The sequence below is a fragment of the Oncorhynchus keta genome, chromosome 14, assembly GCF_023373465.1.
Source record: "Oncorhynchus keta strain PuntledgeMale-10-30-2019 chromosome 14, Oket_V2, whole genome shotgun sequence".
NCBI lineage: Eukaryota > Metazoa > Chordata > Actinopteri > Salmoniformes > Salmonidae > Oncorhynchus > Oncorhynchus keta.
The window spans coordinates 20,858,348-20,883,584 of record NC_068434.1 but is presented as its reverse complement, the minus strand read 5'-3'; the positions used below and the strand labels follow the sequence as shown (position 1 = coordinate 20,883,584).

General features: G+C 42.1%; 1 protein-coding gene across 1 annotated transcript; it reads right to left on the bottom strand.

The window, feature by feature from the left end:
- Positions 1-1,372: 1,372 nt before the first annotated feature.
- Positions 1,373-18,417, bottom strand: LOC118392959 (guanine nucleotide-binding protein G(q) subunit alpha-like). Its single transcript, XM_035785023.2, has 7 exons — positions 17,533-18,417; positions 10,325-10,509; positions 8,871-9,025; positions 8,472-8,600; positions 7,411-7,540; positions 5,514-5,667; positions 1,373-5,308 (listed from the first exon to the last, which is right to left on the bottom strand). Exons 1-7 carry the CDS (start codon positions 17,666-17,668, stop codon positions 5,118-5,120), a joined length of 1,080 nt encoding a protein of 359 aa, XP_035640916.1. The 5' UTR covers positions 17,669-18,417; the 3' UTR covers positions 1,373-5,117.
- Positions 18,418-25,237: the final 6,820 nt, after the last annotated feature.

The window sequence follows — 25,237 nt, the reverse complement described above, 5'->3', positions numbered from 1 at the left end:
TGGTCTCTATTGCACCAAAGTCAGTGACCTCACAAGGTAAATATCTGTCAAGCACCTCTAGGAAAGGAATTCATTATTTTAATTGAACTCTTATCCAGAGTGCCTTTGAGAAGTAATTATGCTTAAGTTCCTTGCTCAAGGGCAAGTGGAAATGTTTTTCACCTAGTTGGCTCAGGGATTTGAACCAGCAACCTTTTGGTCACTCTTAACCGCTAGGCTATCTGCCACCCTTTATGGCATCTATCTACACTCACTTTGTGTGTTTGTGTGTGCGTGTGTGTGTGTGTGTGTATACGCTTCAAATATACATTTAATAATAATAATACATTTAGCTGTCTTTCCTGTTACTTTCTGGCTGGCTTCGTGACATAGCCTTCTGGTCTCGATGTGAATACTGAAACATGTTCATACAGGTGTCATACATATTCATTTAGAGAGCAGAAACATGATGAAGTGTTCCTTAATTAAGAGCAGGAGGCACATGCACATGTGAACTTTTTTCTATCACTTTTATGTAGTTCATAAATACATTTGAAAGAATGTACATTCTGATGATTGGCCATCAAAAGAAATGCAAAAGCTTATATTAATGTACATTCCTCAACTGGATTTGAAATCTATTTAAACAAATGTGTGTGCCTAGCATATTGTGAGCATGGTGCACGTGCCATTATGGAGAGTGCCACATTTGATCCCCTACCTGCATTCTAACCCATGACCCACTCTGGTAATCAAGTGCTGGTAAAAATACACCCCCACGTCCCATTCCCTAGCCCCTGCCCCCTACTCCTTCAATGTTACAGATCTGAAGGAACTGGGTCGTGCTCATTAGGCACCAAATAGAATAAAACTGACAAACCTGGCCTTGTCCAATAACAAACTCTTTATTTTTCGAAAACATTTGCCGTTGCATGCCTAATGAACACAATCCAGGATAGGTTCAAGCATGTTGGAACTCGGAATGGTTCTAATCTAGGGTCGTTTTCGTGGACCCTCGACAGCAAAAAGACACTGGAAGGTATTTTTGAGAGGCTAACAGCTTACTCTTACTGGGCATTGGAACCGTTGCTTGGTCACAGCTTAGTCTTAAACATGAACATAAGAAACTTCAGGGGGTGCAGCATTACGATAAATGGCCCCTGAAGAATAAGCCCCAACGGAACACAGTAGTCCGTGTGGGGAGGACTAGGGGAAACCAAAGCCCTGTTTGAATACTTTCATACATCCTTGCTGCCTCCCTTCCTTGGAGAAATCACTAATCTGGCAGTGGGATCCCAGTGGACAAAAACGGATTAAATCAATGTTGTTTTAGTCATTTCAACTCAAACTTGGAAAATCTACTTGGAAAACTGATTGGTTTCAGGGGGAAAAATCATTGTAAGAGAATGTTTATTTCACATAACTTTTAACCTAAATCCAATGACATGGTGTTTTTTGTTGATTTCACATTGAATTCACATAAGTTGACAACTCAAACAAATGAAAAATCTAAACTAGGCGTTGAACTCACATCTGTGACTAGTGGGATTCTTGCTATAACATATCCAATCATGCTAGATCAGTGACTACTCCAATGAGGAAAGGAAGAAATTACGTGTTTTCAAAACACTCATCTAGTAATACTTAGGACAAGTGCTCATTTCCTGAAGCCAGTATTTCGGTCTAAACCAATGGAATTAGCCCTGTAATTGGAGTCTGCAGTCTTTTATACAAAAGTGAATGAACAAAAGCTATTGCAGCTTCTGGCAAACCATTCCGTTAGATCATATTGATTGCTCATTATGCAGATCTAAAACTGCACTTGGTTTCTTGTTGAAAAATTAACTGGCAAAAATATATATACATTCTCCTCTTAAAAACATGTTTTTTCACAAATGAATTAGCCATATATTAGACATATTTTCAATATTGCACATTCAATCTGGCAAAAAAGTAATGATTACAAAGCCAACATGGATGCTGCCATAGTTTAAGTAGGAAGTTTACATACACCTTAGCCAAATACATTTAATCATAGGAAGTTTACATACACCTTAGCCAAATACATTTAATCATAGTAAAAATTCCCTGTCTTAGGTCGGTTAGGATCACCACTTTATTTTAAGAATGTGAAATGTCAGAATAATAGAGAATGATTTATTTCATCACCTTCCCAGTGGGTCAGAAGTTTACATACACTCAATTAGTATTTGGTAGCATTGCTTTTAAATTGTTTAACTTGGGTCAAACATTTCAGGTAGCCTTCCACAAGCTTCAAACAATAAAATGAGTGAATTTTGGCCCATTCCTCCTGACAGAGCTGGTGTAACTGAGTCAGGTTTGTAGGCCTCCTTGCTCACACACACATTTTCTGTTCTGCCCAGAAATGTTCTATGGGGTTGAGGTCAGGAATTTCTGATTTCTTTCTTGTCCTTAAGCCATTTTGCCTCTTTGGAAGTATGCTTGAGGTAATTGTCCATTTGGAAGACCCATTTGCAACCAAGCTTTAACTTCCTGACTGATGTCTTGAAATGTTGCTTCAATATATCCACATAATTTTCTTCCCTCACGTAATCTGTTTTGTGAAGTGCACCAGTACTTCCTGCAGCAAAGCACCCCCACAACATGATGCTGCCACCCCTGTTCTTCACGGTTGGGATGGTGTTCTTCGCCTTGCAAGCACCCCCGTTTTCCTCCAAAGATAACAATGGTCATTATGGCCAAACAGTTCTATTTTTGTTTCATCAGACCAGAGGACATTTCTCCAAAAAGTACAATCTCGGTCCCCATGTGCAGTTGCAAACAGTAGTCTGGCTTTTTTAAGGCAGTTCAGGAGCAGTGGCTTCTTCCTTGCAGAGTGACCTTTCAGGTTATGTCGATAAAGGACTCATTTTACTGTGGATATAGATACTTTTGTACCCGTTTCCTCCAGCATCTTCACAAGGTCCTTTGTTGTTGTTCTGGGATTGATTTGCACTTTTCCCACCAAAGTATGTTAATCTCTAGGAGACAGAACGTGTGTCCTTTCTGAGAGTTATGATAGATGCGTGGTCCCATGGTGTTTATACTTGTGTACTATTGTTTGTACAGATGAACGTGGTACCTTCAGGTGTTTAGAAATTGCTCCCACAGATGAACCAGACTTGTGGAGGTCTACAATTGTTTTGAGGTCTTGGCTGATTTCCTTTGATTATCCCATGATGTCAAGAAAAAAGGCACGGAGTTTGAAGGTAGGCCTTGAAATACATCCACAGCTCCAATTGACAGAAGCTTCTAAAGCCATGACTATTTTCTGGAATTTTCCAAGTTGTTTAAAGGCAGTCAACTTAGTTTATGTAAACTTCTGACCCACTGGAATTGTGATAAAGTGAAATAATCTGTCTGTAAGCAATTGTTGGAGAAATGTGTCATGCACAAAGTAGATGTCCTAACCGACTTGCCAAAACCATAGTTCGTTAACAAGAGGTTTGTGGAGTGGTTGAAAAATGAGTTTTATTGACTCCAATCTAAGTGTATGTAAACTTCCAACTTCAACTGTATATATAAATAAGAGAGCTGTACAATGACTATAGCATTCATAATTGCACTATGCCTCAATGTCAATTACAGGCTTAGGGCATTGTTACAAAGATATACTCAGAAATAACTGGGGGTCAGAGCCACTGAGAAGTGAGGGATTACAAATTGTGCTCAATGCTCCGCCCCCTTTAACGTGGGAAACAACTAATCATCTCCACTGCTAAAAAACTAAAACAGTCGGACAGCCATGCTGTGATCGTACAACAAAAGGAAACAGCTGCATTGTGGTTGCTCAGTCTACGTGAGACCTCGGAGCTATGACTGGCTGCCATAGCTGCATTTGCGGTGGCCCAGCTCAGTCCAGGTAGTGAGAGAAGACTAGCAGCCCCTCTACAAGAGAATAACCTCTTTCAAAGGCAGATTCTCACATCTGACTGTCACCCATCAGCAGAGCAAGGTCCTCCATCCGCCAGTCCCTGCCTCTGTCTGGGCAAAATAAAATAGCCATTTCATACTTTAAGGATTTCCAAACTCAAGCCTTTAATAATAAAAAGGGGCTTATGGTTACAACCGTCCACATACTCACAACCGGTCATTAGCGGAGTTCAGCTTCTACTGTCAATAGTATTATCATATCCTCACAATGGCCACTACGATTGGCATTAACAACAACGACCCTATGGACTCCAGTGAATGAGTTGTCAGGCTTGGCTTACTGACTCAAACAAGTGGTTTTTGGCATTCAACAATTAATACAAGATGGGGGAGAAAAGTCTAACCAAAAACAGGGTGAAACACTTTAAAAAGGTCACGTGCGCACGGTAAACTCTTGGATCCTTCAAAAGGCTGTGTCCTGTCTTTCCTCCAACCCTCTTTCTAGTTAACAGCGTGAAAGGGAGCCTCGAGTTAACGCTACATCCTTTTGGCATCGGCAATAAATAGGACCTTCAAAAGCCTGGTACAGCACAACTTGATTCCAAAATAACTGACTCCTGACCCTAGGGACTGCGATGGGTGATGAGCATCTTGATGCCCCCTCACTATACAGCCCAGTTAAATGACTGACCTCCCGCCCTACTGTGTGGCTGATTGTACACGTCAAACGGTACTAAAGTGGATGCAATAATCAAAACAATAATTTTAAGAAATCAGTGTCAACACTTTTCACCCTGTCAGGGGAAGAAAAATGTGTTCATTCATGAATTCGAACTCCAGAGGTCTTAGTTGACAAGCAGGAGAGTGGGGCCACAGACTGGCGCTGGAATGGACCGACTAGATCGAATCAAACTAAATGGCGGGAGCACCTTGGAATCAAGTTCAGAGGCATTGGACAGAACCCAGCAGTCACATTGAGTGTCTTAAAAAATAAAGCTAAAAACAATTAGAATAATTGGAGGAACTGTGCTTTACACATCCAACAGTGACCTTCAAACCCCCTAAATCCTTCAATCATGTTCTTTTAAATAGAAAAAAAGGGTCAACAATGGCAATAAATTAATATTATGCAACCATTATTTTTTTCTTCACAGATTTGACATAGAATAAGTTGGAGAAAGGTCTCTGGGCCCCAGCCTTGCTGTGCTCATGCTGAAGTCCCTTCTAATATTCAAACTATGGTTTCACACCAGGTTGTACTCCTTCAGGTTGAGCTGCAGGATGGTGTCTTTGACAGCGGCGAACACAAAGCGGATGTTCTCTGTGTCTGTGGCGCAGGTAAAGTGGGAGTAGATGATCTTGTCGCTGTCTGGGTTCAGGTCCACAAACATCTTCAGGATGAACTCACGGCCAGCCTGGGCATCTCTTTGGGGACCTATGTTAGAGACAAACATATAAGCCTTGTTATTACACATTATAAAAAGGCTCATGAATGCTTTTAACAATTTATAAAGCATTATACCCATGGGCTTTAAGTAAAAAGGAACTCTAATATATATGCCATTTAGCTGACGCTTTTATCCAAAGCGACTTACAGTCATGTGTGCATACAACTCTATTTTTCCCCAGAGGCCACTCACCGTCAAACTCTGGGAAGTAGTCGACCAGGTGGGAATACATGATCTTCTCCTCCAAGAGGTCCTTCTTGTTGAGGAAGAGGATGACGGAAGAGTTCTGGAACCAGGGATATGTGATGATGGTCCTGAACAAGGCTTTACTCTCCTCCATTCGGTTCTGAGAGAGAAACGAGAGTAGAAGAACACAGTTTAAATCCAGCTGCTTTCATTAAAAAGGGATAGTTCAGCTACACTATCCAGTTAAGTACAGGCTTTAAATCAGAGAGAGATGGCCTCCAGATGCCTTTTCATTTCACCACTGGGCTGATATGTACTTTCTTTTAACCTTTACATTCACTGCTAGATACACACTGCACCTAAAGTGAGCCACAAAGTCCATTTTATGATGCCATATCCATTTAGACAAGAATATTGTCACAAATCTCTGCTCATTTGTGTGCGGTGCTCCACAAGCAACCTTTCAGGTCTCACAATTCTCAGATTTGCATTGAGGTTTGAAGTACAGGTGACAAAACAATCAAATTTCACAGCTTCACATCCAACCAACTGGTCTTATGCTGTTTCTATTGTATCGTCACCATGATGTTAATGGTCTCAGTTATTTCCCCTAAGGACACAGACAGTGAAAACCAAGAGCATGCTGGAAACTGCTGGGAACAAACAGATGGTGTGCCTTTGAGGAAGTTCTGTTGCCCCGAGGCTGTATTCAAAACAGCTGCAGGAGTCATTTACAACTGCTTTCCAAGTGGAAGGGAAGTCTAGCTGGAAAAAGAACTAATCTTAATTATTTTAAATAAGGAAAAGCCTTTCACCTTCAAAAGCGCAGAGGTGTGCCTGTAATACGTGTCTATTGTACACCATAGTTGAGAGAGAAGACCAGAGCCATAGATATTCACATTATGTTGTCCATTGTAATAATGTAATTTGAGTGACAAAATTGTACAACGTTTCAGAGACCTGTATTTAACTTGCTTTTTTGGATATTATTGGGAGTCCTATTGTCAAATGATGTAACTTTATGCAAAGTGCTGCTGTTAACTTTGTGTGTCAGGGCCAGAACAAATCATTTGGACAGGCATTTGATTTCCATAGGTGGGTAAGGTTTTTTATTTTATTTTTTTCTTCACGGAACCGCCTGTTTTTTAATGGGTTTAATAGTAAAAGACATGTCAATTAACTGTAAATATGTATTACCTTTTTAATGTGGCATTAACAACCAGTCAATTTTTCCATCTGATTGTCAAACAAATCCCTTCAAAAAGTAGGTTACTTTCACACGTTCGTCCAAAATCATTCCAGCATCTGAACAGCATCCTGAGCACCCGCCAACATTCCTTTAATTCGCAAGTAGCTGAAACTCACTGGAGAAAGCATCTGAGCGAGCAATACAGCGCCTTTCTGTCTTACTATATATATATCCAGGGCTGCAGGTAGCCTAGTGGTTAGAGCGTTGGGCCAGTAACCGAACGGTTGCTAGATCGAATCCCCGAGCTGACAAGGTAAAAATCTGCCATTCTGCCCCTGAACAAGGCAGTTAACCCACTGTTCCCCGGTAGGCCATCACTGTAAATAAGAATTTGTTCTTAACTGACTTGCCTGTTTAAATAAAATATCCCATGTACCTGATGCTTTATGGCCAAAAAGAGTATGACATGCCATAACCCTTTTTAGCCAGACAGCATCAGATACATGGGCTACACATACTGAGACAGAGGGGCGCTGCTTTATCTGAGATTGAGTCTTTGTCATCGCTCGTCTCAGTAAAAATTTTTATTGTCCAAATATTTTATTTGGACAAGCAAGGAAGTACGGTAGGGCAGACCCCCTAAGGCCCACCCATAACGCCAGCCCTGTTGTGTGTGTGTTAAATAGACAGAGTACAGTTATAAATAACGCTCACCTCGTTATCAGATTCTACGAGCACCTGGTCATACTCGCTTAGTGCCACCAGAAACATGATGGATGTGACATTCTCAAAGCAGTGTATCCACTTCCTCCTCTCTGACCTCTGACCCCCCACGTCCACCATCCTGTCATAGGAACAGAGGAGCAACGTTAGGTGCAGATGACTTGAGTACCACTCGAGTTGGCATGGAAATATACTGTAGGTCCTATTCGTGTTCACTACATGATCATTGTTTTAGTGAACTTCCAAGCTGGTACTACACACTATTTATTAGGTACAACACCCCATTGCCAAAATGGTTCACTCCTACAGACAGTGCTCATGTGGTCTTGGGATGCTATATAAAAGCAGACCGAATGGCATCGATGCATTCACTTACTGTTCAATTGAACATTAGAATGGGCAAAACGAGTGACCTGAGCGTGGTATATTTGTCAGTGCTAGGCACACTGGTTCCAGTATCTCATAAACGCTCTGCCTTCTGGGCTTTTCATGCACAACAGTGTCTAGAGTTTACAGAGAATGCTGTGAAAAAAACAACAAACTTCCAGTCAGCGGCAGTCCTGTCGTCGAAAATATCTCGTTAATGAGAGGTTGAAGGAGAATGGCGAGAATTGTGAAAATAACAGGACACTACGACAGTGGTGTCAAGAACTGTATCTCGGAATGTCCAACTGGCCAGTCCTTGTCACGGATGGGCTATTGCAGCAGATGACCACACCAACTTCCACTCCTATTAGCTATTAGGTCCCTTGATACCAATTGAGCAACGTTCCCCTGAAGAACTCTGGCTGTTCTTGAGGAAAAGGTAGGGTCCAACCCGGTACTAGATGGGTGTACCTAATTAACTGGCCACTGAGGGTAGATATCCCAAAAATATAACATCAATTGATAGAACTCTACCCACTGGTCTGTTCTCCCCACTACATCATTATGGAAGTGTAATAGTACATATAATCAGTGGCTAGTGTGAGAACTGAGACAATCCATCTCAGGGTGTCATTCTATTCCATTGTTAGAATAGAACAGCCCAGTGAGCTTGATGGTTGGCATACCTGAAGATGACACTCTGGAGGTCAAAGGGGTACTCAATGATGCCCGTAGTGGGGACCCTAACTCTCAGCACATCCTGCTGAGTGGGAAGGTAAGAGGCCTCTGCGATCCGGTCCAGCGCATTCATGTAACTACGGAGACAAAAAAAGTATTGTGCCCACTGACAGGTGATGATAATATATGAAAATATAGAAAAAAATGACCAAAGACATGGTCGGACATTTTAAGTTGGCAGCCTAGGGAACAGTCAACCATGAAATCTTGTATTTACTAACTATTTGACCATAGATAAAGTACAGTATTTATAGCATCGTGACCATTGAAGTTGTCTGTCTGGGATTGAAGTTCGCAACTCACAGGAATGGCCTTCATAAGTAGAGTTAGAGATCTCATTTACTCACTATTTGGTAGAGTCCGACAGCTGGTACTCCCGTCTCCTATCGTAAGCTTCCTGGATGCCTGGATCGTTCCATAAACACTTGATGGCGTCTATGTAGTGGTTTGCCAACGTGCTGACTTTCTCCACATCCACCTCTCGGACCACGTTAGCGTTGCCCTGAGAGAGAAAAAAAACTGATTAAGGTTTAACCTCCAGGTTAGACTTTCAGTCGACAGAAACAAACATATCAATTAAATGGCATCAATTCAAGGTTCTATGTGTCTGAAATGGGACTAAAGCATAACCCAGGCAGAGGCAGGCAATCTTGACGGTTGAGGAGTATGGCCGCGTTCCAGGTGGTCTATTTTGCAATTGTAGTGCACAGATGATGAGATCCCATGACTCCAGGTGAGGTGTTTAATTAACGTCTCAGGAAGTCCAATAATATCATATAGGAATCTTCTGAGATGCACAGCCTGCAAAAAAATAACCTAAAACGCAGCCTTTTTCTTTCACTATGCCGTTCCACAGATGACTCTTAGGGCCTAATATGAAGCTACCACATAGCCCAACTCCAGAAGTATCACGTTCTAATGTTACTTAAGGAAATTCATTTTCCTTTTTCTATGTCACATGACTGTCTTCACTTCCTTATCTGGCCTCACCTCATGACTTATTTCTACTGTACCTTGTTACCAAAACCCAAAAAGGAAGTGATTGTTTTTTCCTAGTGACAACCTGGGAATGACATGCTACTGCCCCCTGTTGAAAGTATCCAATCGTTAAGCCAGCACAACAGGGAAATACCACAGGCTTCATATACAATACAGACCACTTGTGATTTAATAATGTAGAATGTATGCACACATGACTGTAAGTCGCTTTGGATAAAAGCGTCTGCTAAATGGCATATATTATTATTATTATTATTATTAATCAATAAGACTATATGAACACTAACGAACAACAGATAAACCACTGAACATGCATAAGGGAACCATCCGATCTTCAAATAACAACTACATGGTCAGATGTCACACCAGGCCTAGGGATTCAAATGAGACCTGGCCAGTCGATAACAGATAGGTCTCAGTTCCTCTATTGGCCAGTTTCATGTGGAATTACCTGCAGTTCTAGATGTGACATGAGAACTTTCTTTTCTGCAGACCCAACTTTTTGTAACCGGAAGGGGATAGCACCTCTATTTGGTCAAACGAATAGGCAGAATTAGGTTTAGTCCACCAGATGACTTTCCTCTCGCTCACACACAAACCCTTGGCTAGATGACATGGAAGGGGGTTGGATGAGCGTGACAGGAAGACACAGGAAGACACAGGAAGTGCCAAAACAGACAGGATGTGATTGTGGACGACTGTTCCATGAAAGATAGCATAAAGGAGGAGATTACTCTCAGTAACACATCTCTCTCATTCTCACTGTCACACACACACTTCCATTCCCTCTTTCCCTCCTTACCTTGTTGTGCTCATATTTGTAAGGGATCCTTAGGGTCTCTGTGGCACGGATCATGGACTGCATGGCAGTAAAGATGTTCTGGTACACCAGCTTGGTGAAGCCTCGCTTGTCCTCCTCTGAGTAGCCGGCGCCATGGATGATTCTCATCTGTTTAATGAAGGTGCTCTTCCCACTCTCTCCAGTACCTGGTAAAAGGGGAGGGGGGTGAGTTGAGGATGGGAAGGAAGGAATACATGTTTGTTTTTTTATTCACCTTTATTTAACCAGGTAAGCTAGTTGAGAACAAGTTCTCATTTACAACTGCGACCTGGCCAAGATAAAGCAAAGCAGTGAGACACAAACAACAAGACAGAGTTACACATGATATAAACAAACATACAGTCAATAATACAAAATAAATAAATATATATATAAATAAAAGATAAACACACGGGACACAAGACGAAGACAAAGATGTCTGACTGCTACGCCATCTTGGAAATGGAATGGGTAATTGAAGAAGTGCGAGGCACTATATCCAGACAAGGATAGCATCTGACCCAGAGTCAAGACAAACAATCCATAATCACCTATTACAGCCCTATTCACATTTAGACACACACACATTCTCAATCTCCTTTCCCAGCTGCTCCTGCCAGCTCCTTAGATTTCTTGGCCTGGTCAGTGACCAAGAACAACATCTCTATGGATACAATAACTATTGTGATGTGAGCTCTAGATCTGGATCCTGGAGAGATCCTTTACAAGGGTCCTCAACAGAACCTAAATGTACCTCTACCACCCTAGTCATAGACTGTTCTCACTGCTACCGCACAGCAAGCGGTACCGGAGCGCCACGTCTAGGTCCAAGAGACTTCTAAACAGCTTCTACCCCCAAGCCATAAGACTCCTGAACATCTAATCAAATGGCTACCCAGACCATTTGCATTGCCCCCCCCCTCTTTCACACCACTGCTACTCTCTGTTATTATCAATGCATAGTCACTTTAATAACTCTACTTACATGTACATATTACCTCGACCAACCGGTGCCCCCGCACATTGACTCTGTACCGGTAGCCCCGGTATATAGTCTCGCTATTGTTATTTTACTGCTGTACTTTAATTACTTGTTCCTTTTATTTCTTGTTCATATTTTTTAAACTGCATTGTTGGTTAGGGATTTGTAAGTAAGCATTTCACTGTAAGGTCTACACATGTTGTATTTGGCACATGTGACTAAGAATTTGATTTGATACACAGGGCCAACATAATGAGGTATCTTATCTCCATCAAACCACAACTGGTTTAATATCCTATACAAGTTCTACACAGGGACAACATGATGATGAATTACTCAGGATGTGTCCCAAATGTCTCCCTATTCCCGTTATAGTGCACTTATTTTGACCAATGTCAAAAAAATAAAAGTGCACTGTAAAGTGAATAGAGTGCCATTAGGGACACAGGTGTCCCCCCCAAACACACAGTTCTGAGAGGAGATAGAAGAACCTCTTAATTTACATGAAACTATAAATAAGGAGAGGAGGGGAGGGCAAGCAGGTGTGTCCTGGGGGAGAAAGGGAGCAACACATCACTGCCTGTAACTCTGGGTCAGAGATAGAACAAGTCTCTGGTGAATGACTCTGATAACTAGAGATAGTAGACATGAAACCATCAACTGGTCTTTGGCTGGGACTGAAACCGGTGGACTACAGACAGCTGGTCCTGTTGTAAAGTACATGTAGATCTTTTGCAGACTAAGGGTGTTGCCAGGCATACGGTTAGGGTCCTACAGAAAGTGTTAAAGTGGTACCCTCTAACCCAGAGTCAAACACAGCAACACAGGAAGTAGAGAAAGCTTCCCAAACTTTTTTGCTGAGGTGTCTTTTGAGTCGCAACCAACCATAAGGGTTGAGCAGTGAAAAAACATACAGACCAAATAATAAGTAAAAAATATTAATCTAGCATCAGAGGGAACATGTATTTTTAAAGCTAATTTCCTGCAATTCTAAACATGTTGGCATGGAGCTGAGAGAATTTGGCAGTTTTTAAGCAAATTCTATGCATTTTGACATAGCTAATGCTGTGTTCATATGCTCGAACATTATAACAAAATCAACGGGGCCTGATTGTGTAGCTTTTATTTTGTTGATTGTAAGTTCTCAAAAATATACAAGTCTTTTCTACATACTTTTTTTGATTTTAGTCATTTAAGTTCACACTTAAATGTATATTTAAAAAAAAATATATATATATATTTGTTTTTGAAATGCACAAAAACAAAATGGCATCCCGCGACACACCCGGACCCACAAGTGAGTACCGACCCACAGTTTGGGAACCACTGGTCTATATACAGTGGTGGAAAAAGTACCCAGTAGTCATACTTGAGTAAAAGTAAAGATACAGTGCCTTGCGAAAGTATTCGGCCCCCTTGAACTTTGCAACCTTTTGCCACATTTCAGGCTTCAAACAAAGATATAAAACTGTATTTTTTGTGAAGAATCAACAACAAGTGGGACACAATCATGAAGTGGAACGACATTTATTGCATATTTCAAACTTTTTTAACAAATCAAAAACTGAAAAATTGGGCGTGCAAAATTATTCAGCCCCCTTAAGTTAATACTTTGTAGCTCCACCTTTTGCTGCGATTACAGCTGTAAGTCGCTTGGGGTATGTCTCTATCAGTTTTGCACATCGAGAGACATTTTTTCCCATTCCTCCTTGCAAAACAGCTCGAGCTCAGTGAGGTTGGATGGAGAGCATTTGTGAACAGCAGTTTTCAGTTCTTTCCACAGATTCTCGATTGGATTCAGGTCTGGACTTTGACTTGGCCATTCTAACACCTGGATATGTTTATTTTTGAACCATTCCATTGTAGATTTTGCTTTATGTTTTGGATCATTGTCTTGTTGGAAGACAAATCTCCGTCCCAGTCTCAGGTCTTTTGCAGACTCCATCAGGTTTTCTTCCAGAATGGTCTTGTATTTGGCTCCATCCATCTTCCCATCAATTTTAACCATTTTCCCTGTCCCTGCTGAAGAAAAGCAGGCCCAAACCATGATGCTGCCACCACCATGTTTGACAGTGGGGATGGTGTATTCAGGGTGATGGGCTGTGTTGCTTTTACGCCAAACATAATGTTTTGCATTGTTGCCAAAAAGTTCAATTTTGGTTTCATCTGACCAGAGCACCTTCTTCCACATGTTTGGTGTGTCTCCCAGGTGGCTTGTGGCAAACTGTTTTTAGTGAGTCCACCAGATCATCAGTAGGGATGACCAGGGATGTTCTCTTGATAAGTGTGTGAATTGGACCATTTCCCTGTCCTGCTAAGCATTCAACTAACGAGTACTTTTCAGTGTCAGGGAAAATTAATGGAATAATAAGTACATTATTTTCTTTAGGAATGTAGTGGCGCAAAAGTTGTCAAAAATATAAATACTTAAAGTAGAGTACAGATACCCCCAGAAAACGACTTAAGTAGTACTTTAAAGTATTTTTACTTAAGTACTTTACACCAATGTCTATAGAGCATTGATGTGATTGTCACAAACAGAGCAGCAGGTAAATCAGGCCTAAACCATAGAGACCAGTACTGTGTTCTAATGCTCCGTTTGTAAACAAGTGGGAGGTGGGATTTACCAGTTGTGAAGTTGTAAATACCAGTTGGATTCATTCACGTGCTTTGATGCGTACAAGATGCCTACACCATAACCTAAATGTACAGCTATCAAGCTTGTAAGCAATTTAAAGAGTAAAAAAAAAAAAGAGCTCAGGGATGATCGATGAGTTTCCCACTAGTAATTACCAGTTGGAGGGTCGTTCAAGTGGATTTTTCCTAGTCGTATGTGGTAAATTCCCACTTGGTTACAAACACAGAATAAGGCTGGCCTGTATCCAGGCAGCAGTCTTCCCCATCACTCTACCAGCTTCTCTCACACGGATTACATCATAACATTGACACAAGTCATTTTTTAGGGAACTAACGCAACTTTGGAAATATTACATCATAGACAAACTGCTTGCATTTCTTTTTACTGTGAATTGTGCATCTACTTTCTATGAGGATGTGTAGCTGTAGACAACACAAATCATGGTCAAGGAAAAATAAAATAATAATGAAGTAGCCTAACATAATACATTTAATTTAAAGTGCTTTCTATTATAATATTGATGTTCTTATATTATCCTATACACTTGCACCAGACAGTCCAATGGTATGTGATAGAATACACGTTACCCAGGATCCCACCTGAATTCACAAACAGACTGCTTTAGGGGTGGTCCCATTAAGATACTTTAGGTAAGGCGTCAGCATTCTTCAGTTCGGCTGGCGGTTAGTCAAAGTCGTCTAGGTGAACCAAACGAGCGTGCTGGCATACTCTCTTAAAAGACCTTCGCTTGAAAAACTGGAAAAATTGCAATAGTATTGTTTGTCCATTTTGAGATGCTGTAGCCACTATACAGTTCCTCAAAATAGTCTGAATTAATCTAAGATAATTTAAGAATCGGTCATTAATCTGTCATCATTTTGCAGAGGAGATTTTAGTCATGCAATTTTTCATCTAACTAAGATATTTGGTGCAGTATTTCCCAATGAAAACGTGCATAAAAAGTCTCTTTTTGAATGACCACAAAGAATTTACTGAAGAATCACTACGGTTGACCAATCACCAACGAATGGGCGTAGACTTCAGCTCCGAACTTCGGCTTCCCTCAAGAAAAAAAATGGTGTGCCTGTACAGCCGAAAAAACCCTCACTAAAGTCCAAAACGTCCTCATAATATATGCACAAACTCTTCTGAACTGTTTTGGCTGGGAAACATGTGGACGCTTTTATGGCAAGGTTGGGCTCAATTTCAATTAAAGGCAGTCAATTCAGGAAGTGAACACAAATTACGTTTTTACATTTATGAATTTTAAATTCAAATGGAATAAAATTCTTCTGTGATGACAAATAGCCAATGAGTAGACTGAGGCCCCACCTGTTTGCACTCAACGTAGAGTGTCAGAACTCTATAGGGTTTGCCTGGTTCTAGAGACCCCCTGTATTCTGAGTGGTGTATGAGGGGTTGCATTCAAGTAAGGAAACTGACACATGGCCAATGCTCTAGGATAGTTACAATATAATAATAATACAACTACGCCATTTAGCAGAAGTGTTTATCCAAAGTGACTTACAGCGACTTGAACCTATTATTCTGGAGAAGGCTGCAATTATGTTCCGCAATTCAGGGCGTTCCTGCATGTGGGCATTCCTGCATCTGCAGGAACCCCTTTTTATACTTCTATTGGTACATGTTAAGTTTGGACAGGCAGAAGCTCTCCAGTACGGTAGGTGGTGTTAATGCACAATAGTGTTGGATGCCAGAAGAAGGGGCGGAACCGACAACGGTAGCTAGCTAGCAGTACATGGGTAGCCAGTTGTCCTTTGCCCCAAGGCTGTTAGGCACCATTTTCACGCAGTTCTGTTATCGACTGCGAAGGCAAGTTTTCGGCAAGCGGGAGTGAAGGAGACTGTGTGCTAGCTTAGCCAGCTAGTCCTAAGGAGGACTCTGACAAACAGCAAGCGGGAGGCGAGGGCAACACCGTGTGCTAGTTAACTAGCAAGCACACGGTGTCGCTAACTATCAAGCTAGCTAACACACCGTGTTACCCCAGCCTCCCCCTGCTGTGCTAGTGGGAGGCGGCCGATAGACAGTGTCTTTCGCTCCCGCCAATCAGGCGCTGTTTTCCTGCAATTCTGTTAACGATGGTGAGGGCAGGTGTTTGGCAGGTAGGAGCAAAGGACACTATCTACCGGTGTGGCTCCCGCTAGCTAGCAAGGAATGCCCACATGCAGGAACACACTGAATTGTGAGCTGCAATTGCACACTATTGCTATCCTGGCTAACTGAGCTACATTCTTCTTAAAGAACGTAAATGATGCAAAAATGTCAACAATGCAAAAGTTCACTGTATATGCACTCCCCAAACTCATTTGGGGACAGAGTCGTTTAACAACTGTTGGACTTCTTCGATACACCCATAAAACTAAAGTGAACGATCACTGTTAGTGTGTTAGTAATGACCCCTCACAATGACCTGTTTCTTCTGTGAATTACCAATACTGCATTTCAAAGAATTGTTGCGGCTGCTGCCGTGCAGAAAGTGTGAGGAAAAATGCAGTTTACTGACCCAGAGCTGGCTTTCAGGTCAGGCAGGCAGGAGTTGATTTGATGACATCTGCCCCTTTCAAACCAAGTCCATTTACAACCCAGCTTTTTACATAAGTCACTTTCATCATACAGTATGCCAGGCCTATATCCAAAACGGATCAAAACACAGACTTGAATAATGAATAGTAACTTAAAAAATATGTAAAAGATGGTCCATTAAACTTGCATTCTAGGATTTAAAAATTAACAAAACGTTTTCCCTGCCACTTTTCCTGATATAGGCCTATACAGAAGCTGAGGGATGGGGCTGGGGAAATGTAACCCCTCTCAAATTCATAGACATAGCTCTAGATGCAAGGACTGACAATCCATGACATCTACATGATAGCTTTAAACATATTTTGAAGGTATTAGCCTATTTGTTGCTTAAGGTCTTCATGTTTGTAAACACGAATAAACCTTTATATTTTGGGGGTGTGATAGAAAAAGACAGCTGTGCTAAGCATTAATAAATGATATTCTTCATGAGTCAATGGGTAGGTTAAATGTCAGGAATTTAAATTACCATTGAACAGAATGCTGTATCTCAGAGTGTACCTTTAAAAAAAGGCTGTCTTATTCAGAGACGTGGGAGAGTCGCGTGCACAGATTGTTGGGCCAAACGTTCCGACTCGAAACAGTCAAGAACGTCTACATGTGTTATATGTAGTGCACAGTGCAGGTAAACGCATGTTTAGCGCAGGATTTCTCGACCCTGTAATTGCTACCAATAAAACGCCTAGACTTTGGCCTCGTCCGTAAACAGACAGACACCACAAGTCTATCATCCTAGTTACTACGTAATGAAATGAATAGTTGGATGGTTCGTGCGATTTTTTTGTATTCTAAATGGTAGCAATATTCAAATACAATTGCTTTGGAACACTTGAGATTGATAGAACTGCTACAATTTGGCATGTGTGGCTAGCTACAAAGTTAGTCTGGTTTTCAGGAGTAGCTTGCGCAGTACCACCCAAAATGAATTTTCGCCTTTATTTTCATCACTCATCATCACCACTTGCTTACCGAGAAGCAACAGCTTCAATTCCCGGCGAGCATCCCTCTTATCCCGGCGGAGCTGTCTTTCGATCTCGTCGTTGATCCGCCTGGATTCTTTCGCCTCCTCGCTTAGGCAACACGCCATGATGGCGTCTAGGGTCATTCTTTTAAAATCACCTTTCCTCCTTCTTTATGCACTACGCAGATTCCAGTTGCGATAAAAAAAAAACAATTAACGGATATCAAATCACGCCATTACAGATGCAAAAAAACATGGACGCGTTATAAAGTGGCATAGCCTGGGAGGAGAAGAACATGTATAGGCTATTTGAGAAATTGTTGCTCCCCCGTTTCGCTTCGCTTTCTGACGGACTGTCAGGCAGCAAACAGTGGCTCGGGGAGTTAACTAAATGTCAGAAATTCTAATTGGGTAGTCTGATTTTCCTTTTAAATATGATCATCAGCACCGTTTTTTTTTTAAATCATACGTAATGTTCTATGTGATAAGCATTCTCATTCTTGCCCAGTCATCCTCTTCACATATTTTTTTAAAGCATGTCTTCGTATCCTAATAGTCCCATAATCCATTCGATGAGAAAACACATGAATAAACGTGTTCGCTTTATTTCCAATTGCTCGACTCCCGGACGTGGTAAAGCCGAATATGGCGGATTTACACTCCAATCCGCAAGGCAGGAATACTGTTATTTCTCTCTGACGAAAGAAAAACACAAGAAAAAACGCACCAATCTCACATTAGGCTACTTCCCAAAACGGAAAAACGCGTCATCCGTGTGCTTTCAAAAACAGGGACATTTAAATTATTCTGCTATACGTTTGCTTATAATAAAGTTGGGAAAAAATACGTTTTTCGTTCAGCCTTCCCCTGTCCTTAATTATTCATGTGTTTTTATAACAGAGACATCCACTCCTAGCCGGTGACGTCGGACAGTGGTAAGCAGGGAGTGTCCTCAGAAGAAAAGTGACTCCAAAGTATCCCACCAACCGAATAGACAAGCGGTTGGTGGGATACGCTACCTGCTCTTATTACCCAAAAGCTAATAAATTTATGATACATACACTACATGACCAAAAGTATGTGGACACCTGCTCGTCGAACATCTCATTCCAACATCATGGGCATTAATATGGAGTTTGTCTCCCCTTTGCTGCTATATCAGCCTCCTCTCTTCTGGGACGGCTTTCCACTAGATGTTAGAACATTGCTGTGGGGACTTGCTTCCATTCAGCCACAAGAGCATTAGTGAGGTCGGACACTGATGTTGGGCGATTAGGCCTGGCTCGCAGTCGGCGTTCCAATTCATCCCAAAGCTGTTCGATGGAGTTGAGGTTCAGGGCTCTGTGCAGGTCAATCAAGTTCTTCCACACAGATCTCGACAAACCATTAATTTATAGACCTCGCTTTGTGCACGGGGGTAATTGTCATGCTGAAACAGGAAAGGGCCTTTCGCAAGCTGTTGTCACAAAGTTGGAAACACAGAATTATCTAGAATGTAATTGTATGCTATAGCATTGCGATTTCCCTCCACTGGAACTAAGGGGCCCTTGCCCGAACAATGAAAAACAGCCCCAAACCATTATTCCTCCTCCACCAAACATTACAGTTGGCACTATGTATTCGGGCAGGTAGCGTTCTCCTGGCATACTCCAAATATAGATTAGTGTCTCAGCCAAGCTTCTTGCCCCAAGGCAAAATGGTGCCGATAGAGAGGGCAGCCGAGCTTCTAGCCCCTAGCCAAAATGGCACCGATAGAGAGGGCAGCCGAGTTTCTAGCCCCTAGGCAATTTGCAGTATTTCGTTTTTTTATGTGTTATTTCTTACATTTGTAGGGCAGAATTGTTTTGTGGTTATTACACACAGCCGGCATTACCAGCATTACGACCAGAAATACGACTTTCCCGATTCGGATCCTTTGTTCGTACCCCCAGGGCAATTTAACTGATTTCAGAGGCTGACCCAAAACATTGGCGGCTTAAAAGAGGTACAAGGAGTGGACTTCTAGTCCGACTCAGGAGACGCGCACACCACCCACTGCTTCCGAGTATATTACTCACTAAAGGTCAGTCTCTGGATAATAAAGTTGACGAGATGAGGGCGAGGATTTCCTTCCAGAGAGACATCAGGGATTGTAACATACTCTGTTTCACGGAAACATGGCTCTCTAGGGATATACTGTTTGAGTCAGTACAGCCAGTTGGGTTCTCAATTCAGATAGGAATAAATATCTCCCCAGGAAGAAGAAGGGCTGGGGTGTATATTTCATGGTTACTACTCATGGTGTGATTGTGATAACATACAGGAACTCAAGTCCTTTTGTTCACCCAACCTAGAATACCTCACAATCACATGCCGACCGTATTACCTCCCAATAGAATTATCTTTGGTTATAGTCACAGCCGTGTATATTCCCCATCAAGCCGATACCACAACGGCCCTCAAAGAACTTCACTGGACTTTATGCAAATTGGAAACCACATATCCTGAGGCCGCATTTATTGTAGGTGGGGATTTTAACAAAGCAAATTTGAGGAAAACGCTACCAAAGTTCTATCAACATATGAAATCAAATCAAATTTTATTGGTCACATACACATTGTTAGCAGATGTTATTGCAAGTGTAGTGAAATGCTTGTGCTTCTAGTTCCGACAGTACAGCAATATCTAACATGTAATCTAACAATTCCACAACAACTACCTAATACACACAAATCTAAGTAAAGGAATGGAATAAGAATATATACATATAAATATATGGATGAGCAATGACAGAGTGGCATAGGCAAGATGCAATAGATAGAATAAAATACAGTATATACATATGAGATGAGTAATGCAAATATGTAAACATTATTAAAGTGGCATTATTAAAGTGACTAGTGATCCATTTATTAAAGTGGCCAATGATTTCAAGTCTGTATGTAGGCAGCAGCCTCTGTGTTAGTGGTGGCTGTTTAACAGTCTGATGGCCTTGAGATAGAAGCTGTTTTTCAGTCTCTCGGTCCCAGCTTTGATACACCTGTACTGACCTCGCCTTCTGTATGGTAGTGGGGTGAACAGGCAGTGGCTCAGGTGGTTGTTGTCCTTGATGATCTTTTTGGCCTTTCTGTGACATCGGGTGTTGTAGGTGTCCTGGAGGGCAGGTAGTTTGCCTCTGGTGATACGTTGTGCAGACTGCACCATCCTCTGGAGAGCCTTGCAGTTGTGGGTGGTGCAGTTGCTGTACCAGCAACTGTGACAAGCAACTAGCAGCCTGACAGGATGCTCTCAATTGTGCATCTGTAAAAGTCTGTGAAGGTTTTAGGTGCCAAGCCAAAATTCTTCAGCCTTCTGAGGTTGAAGAGGCGTTGTTGCGCCTTCTTCACCACACTGTCTGTGTGGGTGGACCATTTCAGTTTGTCCGTGATGTGAATGCTGAGGAACTTAAAACTTTCCACCTTCTCCATATTGACTGCAGTACTCGCTCTGCTAAAACACTCGACCACTGCTTCTCCAACTTCCAGAATGCCTACAAGGCCCTCCCTTTGGGCGGGGGCCCTCCCTTTGGTAAATCTGATCACAAATCCATTTTTCTCCTCCCTTCCTATAGGCAGAAACTCAAACAGGAAGTACCTGCGCTAAGGACTACTCAACACAGGTTTGGATTGGATTCCACGCTTCAAGGTTGTTTTGATCATGATAGGATATGTTCCATGTAGCCTCTGAGAATAACATGAACAAATATACTGATACGGTGACTGAGTTTATCAGGAATAGGAGATGTTGTACCCACTGTGACTGTTATAACCTATGATAACCAGAAACCGTGGATAGATGGCAGCATTCGTGCAAAACTGAAAGCCCAAACCATCGCATTTAACCGAGGCGAGTTGACTGGGAATATGTCATAATACAAATAGTGTAGTTATTCCCTCCGTAAGGCAATCAAACAGGCAAAACGTCAGTATAGAGACAAAGTGGAGTCGCAATTCAACGAGATGTATGTGGCAGACTAAACTAAACACCTTCTTCGCCCGCTTTGAGGATAATACAGTGCCACCGATGAGGCCCGCTACCAAGGACTGTGGGCCTTCCTTCTCCGTAGCCGATGTGAGTAAGACATTTAAGTGTGTTAACCCTCGCAAGGCTGCCGGGCCAGATGGCATCCCTAGCCTCGTCCTCAGAGCATGCGCAGACTAGCTGGCTGGTGTGTTTACGGACATATTCAATCTCTCCCTATCCCAGTCTGCTGTCACCACATGTCCACCATTGTTCCTGTACCCAATAAGCAAAGGTAACTGAACTAAATGACTATCGCCAAGTAGCACTCACGTCTGTCATGTTGAAGTGCTTTGAGAGACTAGTCAAGGATCATATTACCACTACCTTACCTGACACCCTAGACCCACTTAAATTGGCTTACCGCCCCAATAGATCCACAGACGATGCAATCGCCATCTAGGCTAGAGGAATATCTATGTAAGAATGCTGTTCATTGACGATAGCTCAGCATTCAACACCATAGTAACCTCCAGGCTCATCATTAAGCTTGAGGCCCTGAGTCTGAACCCCACCCTGTGCAACTGGGTCCTGGACTTCCTGACGGGCCGCCCCCAGGTGGTGAAGGTGGGAAACAACACCTCCACTTTGCTGATCCTCAACACAGGGGCCACCAAAAGGGTGCATGCTCAGCCCCCTCCTGTACTCCCTGTTCACCCATGACTGTGTGGCCACGCACGCCTCCAACTCAATCATCAAGTTTGCAGACGACGCAACAGTAATAGACTTGATTACCAACCAGGACGAGACAGCCTACAGGGAGGAGGTGAGGGCTCTGGGAGTGTGGTGCCAGGAAAATAACCTCTCACTCAACGTCAACAAAACAAAGGAGATGATCGGGGACTTCACTGACAAACTGAAATGGTCCACCCACACAGACAGTGTGGTGAAGAAGGCTGATTTGAAGCGTGATTCATCTTTCCAGAGAACTTGTTTCCACTGCTCCAGAGTCCAATAGCAGCTTGTGTGCAGCTGCTCTGCCATGGAAACCCATTTCATGAAGTTCCCAACAAACAGTTCTTGTGCTGACGTTACTTCCAGAGGCAGTTTGGAATTTGGTAGAGAGTGTTGCAACCGAGGACAGACGACTTTAACGTGCTGAACACTTCGCGGCTGAGCCGTTGTTGCTGCTAGACGTTTCCACTTCACAATAACAGCAGTTACAGTTGACCGGGGTAGCTCTAACAGGACAGAAATTTGACGTACTGACTTATTGGAATGGTGGCACCATATGACGTTGACACATTGAACTGAGCTCTTCAATAAGGCCATTCTACTGTCAATGTTTGTCTATAGAGATTGCATGGCTGTGTGCTCGATATTATACACGTCAGCAATGGGTGTGGCTGAAATAGCCGAATCCACTAACTTGAAGGGATGTCCACATACTTTGTATATACAGAGCATTTGGAAAGAATTCAGACACCTTGACTTTTTCCACGTTTTGTTAATTTACAGCCTTATTCTAAAATGGATTAAAAACGTTATTTTCTCATCAATCTACACACAATAATCCATGATGACAAAGCGAACACAGGTTTTTTGACATTTTTGCATATGTATTGGTAATAAAACACAGAAACACATTATTTACATACAATACCAGTCAAAAGTTTGGACACACCTACTAATTCAAGGGTTTTTCTTTATTTTACTATTTTCTATATTGTAGAATAATTATGTAGTAACCAAAAAAGTATTCAACAATTCAAAATATATTTTATATTTGAGATTCTTCAAAGTAGCCACCCTTTGCCTTGATGACAGCTTTGCACACTCTTGGCATTCTCTCAACCAGCTTCATGAGGTAGTTACCTGGAATGCATTTCAATTAATAGGTGTGCCTTGTTAAAAGTTCATTTGTGGAATTTCTTTCCTTCTTAATGCGTTTAAGGCCATCAGTTATGTTGTGACAACGTAGGGGTGGTATACAGAAGATAGCCCTATTTGGTAAAATACCAAGTCATATTATGGCAAGAACAGCTCAAATAAGCAAAGAGAAATAACAATTCATAATTACTTTAAGACATGACGGTCAGTCAATCTGAAACTTTAAAAAAACTTAGAAACTTTCTTCAAGAGCAGTCGCAAAAACCATCAAGCGCTATGATGAAACTGGCTCTCATGAGGACCACCACGGGAAAGGAAGACCCAGAGTTACCTCTGCTACAGAGGATAAGTTCATTAGAGTTTACCAGCCTCAGAAATTGCAGCCCAAATAAATGCTTCACAGAGTTCAAGTAACAGACACATCTTAACATCAACTGTTCAGAGGAGACTGCATGAATCAGGCCTGAATCAGGCCTTCATGGTCTGATTGCTGCAAAAAAAACACTACTAAAGGACACCAATAGCAAGAAGACGTGCTAGGGCCAAGAAACACGAGCAATGTACATTAGATCAGTGGAAATCTGTCCTTTGGTCTGATGAGTCCAAATTTTTGGTTCCAACCACTGTGTCTTTGTGAGACGCAAAGTATGTAAACAGATTATGTCTGCATGTGTAGTTCCCACTGTGAAGCATTGAGGAGGTGTGATGGTGTGGGGGTGCTTTTCTTGTGACAATGCCTGTGATTTATTTAAAATTCAAGGAACATTTATCCAGCATGGCTACCGCAGCATTCTGAAGTGATATGCCATTCCATCTGGTTTGCGCTTAGTGGGACTATCATTTGTTTTTCAATGGGACAATGACCCAAAAATACACCTTCAGGCTGTGTAAAGGCTATTTGACCAAGAAGGAGAGTGATGGATGCTGCATCAGATGACCTGGCCACAATCACGCGACCTCAACCCAATTGAGATGGTTTGGGGTGAGTTGGACTGCAGAGTGAAGGAAAAGCAGCCAGAAAATGCTCAGCATATGTGGGAGCACTTATTGGGAAAGCATTCCAGGTGAAGCTGGTTGAGAGAATGCAAAGAGTGTGCAAATGTGTCATCAAGGCAAAGGATGGCTACTTTGAAGAATCTAAAATATTTGTTGAAGACGTTTTTGGTTACTACATGATTCCATATGAGTTATTTCATAGTTTTGATGTCTTCACTATTTTTCTACAGTGTAGAAAATTGTAAAAATAAAGAAAAACCCTTGAATGAGTAGGTGTGTCGAAACTTTTGACTGGTACTGCATGTATTCAGACCCTTTGCTATAAGACTCGAAATTGAGCTCAGGTGCATCCTGTTTCCATTGATCATCCTTGAGATGTTTCTACAACTTGATTGGAGTCTACCTGTTGTAAATTCAATTGATTGGACATGATTTGGAAAGCACACACCTGTCTATATTAGGTCCCACAGTTGACAGTGCATGTCAGAGCAAAAACTAAGCCATGAGGTTGAAGGAATTGTCTGTAGAGCGCCGAGGCAGGATTGTGTCGTGGCACAGATCTGGGGAACGGTAGAAAAACATTTCTGCCTCATTGAAGGTCCCAAGTATACTGTGGCCTTCATCATTCTTAAATAGAAGAAGTTTGGAATCACCAAGACTCTTCCTAGAGCTGGCCGCCCGGCCAGACTGAGAAAATCGGGGGAGAAGGGCCTTGGCCAGAAGAGGACTGGCCACCCCTCATAACCTGGTTCCTCTCTAGGTTTCTTCCTTGGTTCTTGCCTTTCTAGGGAGTTTTTCCTACCCACCGTGCTTCTACACCTGTATTGCTTGCAGTTTGGGGTTTTAGGC

Excerpts from the sequence above, each read along its gene's own strand:
- LOC118392959 (XM_035785023.2), bottom strand. The coding sequence starts at position 17,668 with ATGACCCTAGACGCCATCATGGCGTGTTGCCTAAGCGAGGAGGCGAAA. Across the intron at positions 9,026-10,324 it reads ACAAATATGAGCACAACAAG|GGCAACGCTAACGTGGTCCG; the intron begins GTAAGGAGGGAA and ends TTTCTCTCTCAG. Across the intron at positions 8,601-8,870 it reads CTGTCGGACTCTACCAAATA|TTACATGAATGCGCTGGACC; the intron begins GTGAGTAAATGA and ends TTGTCTCCGTAG.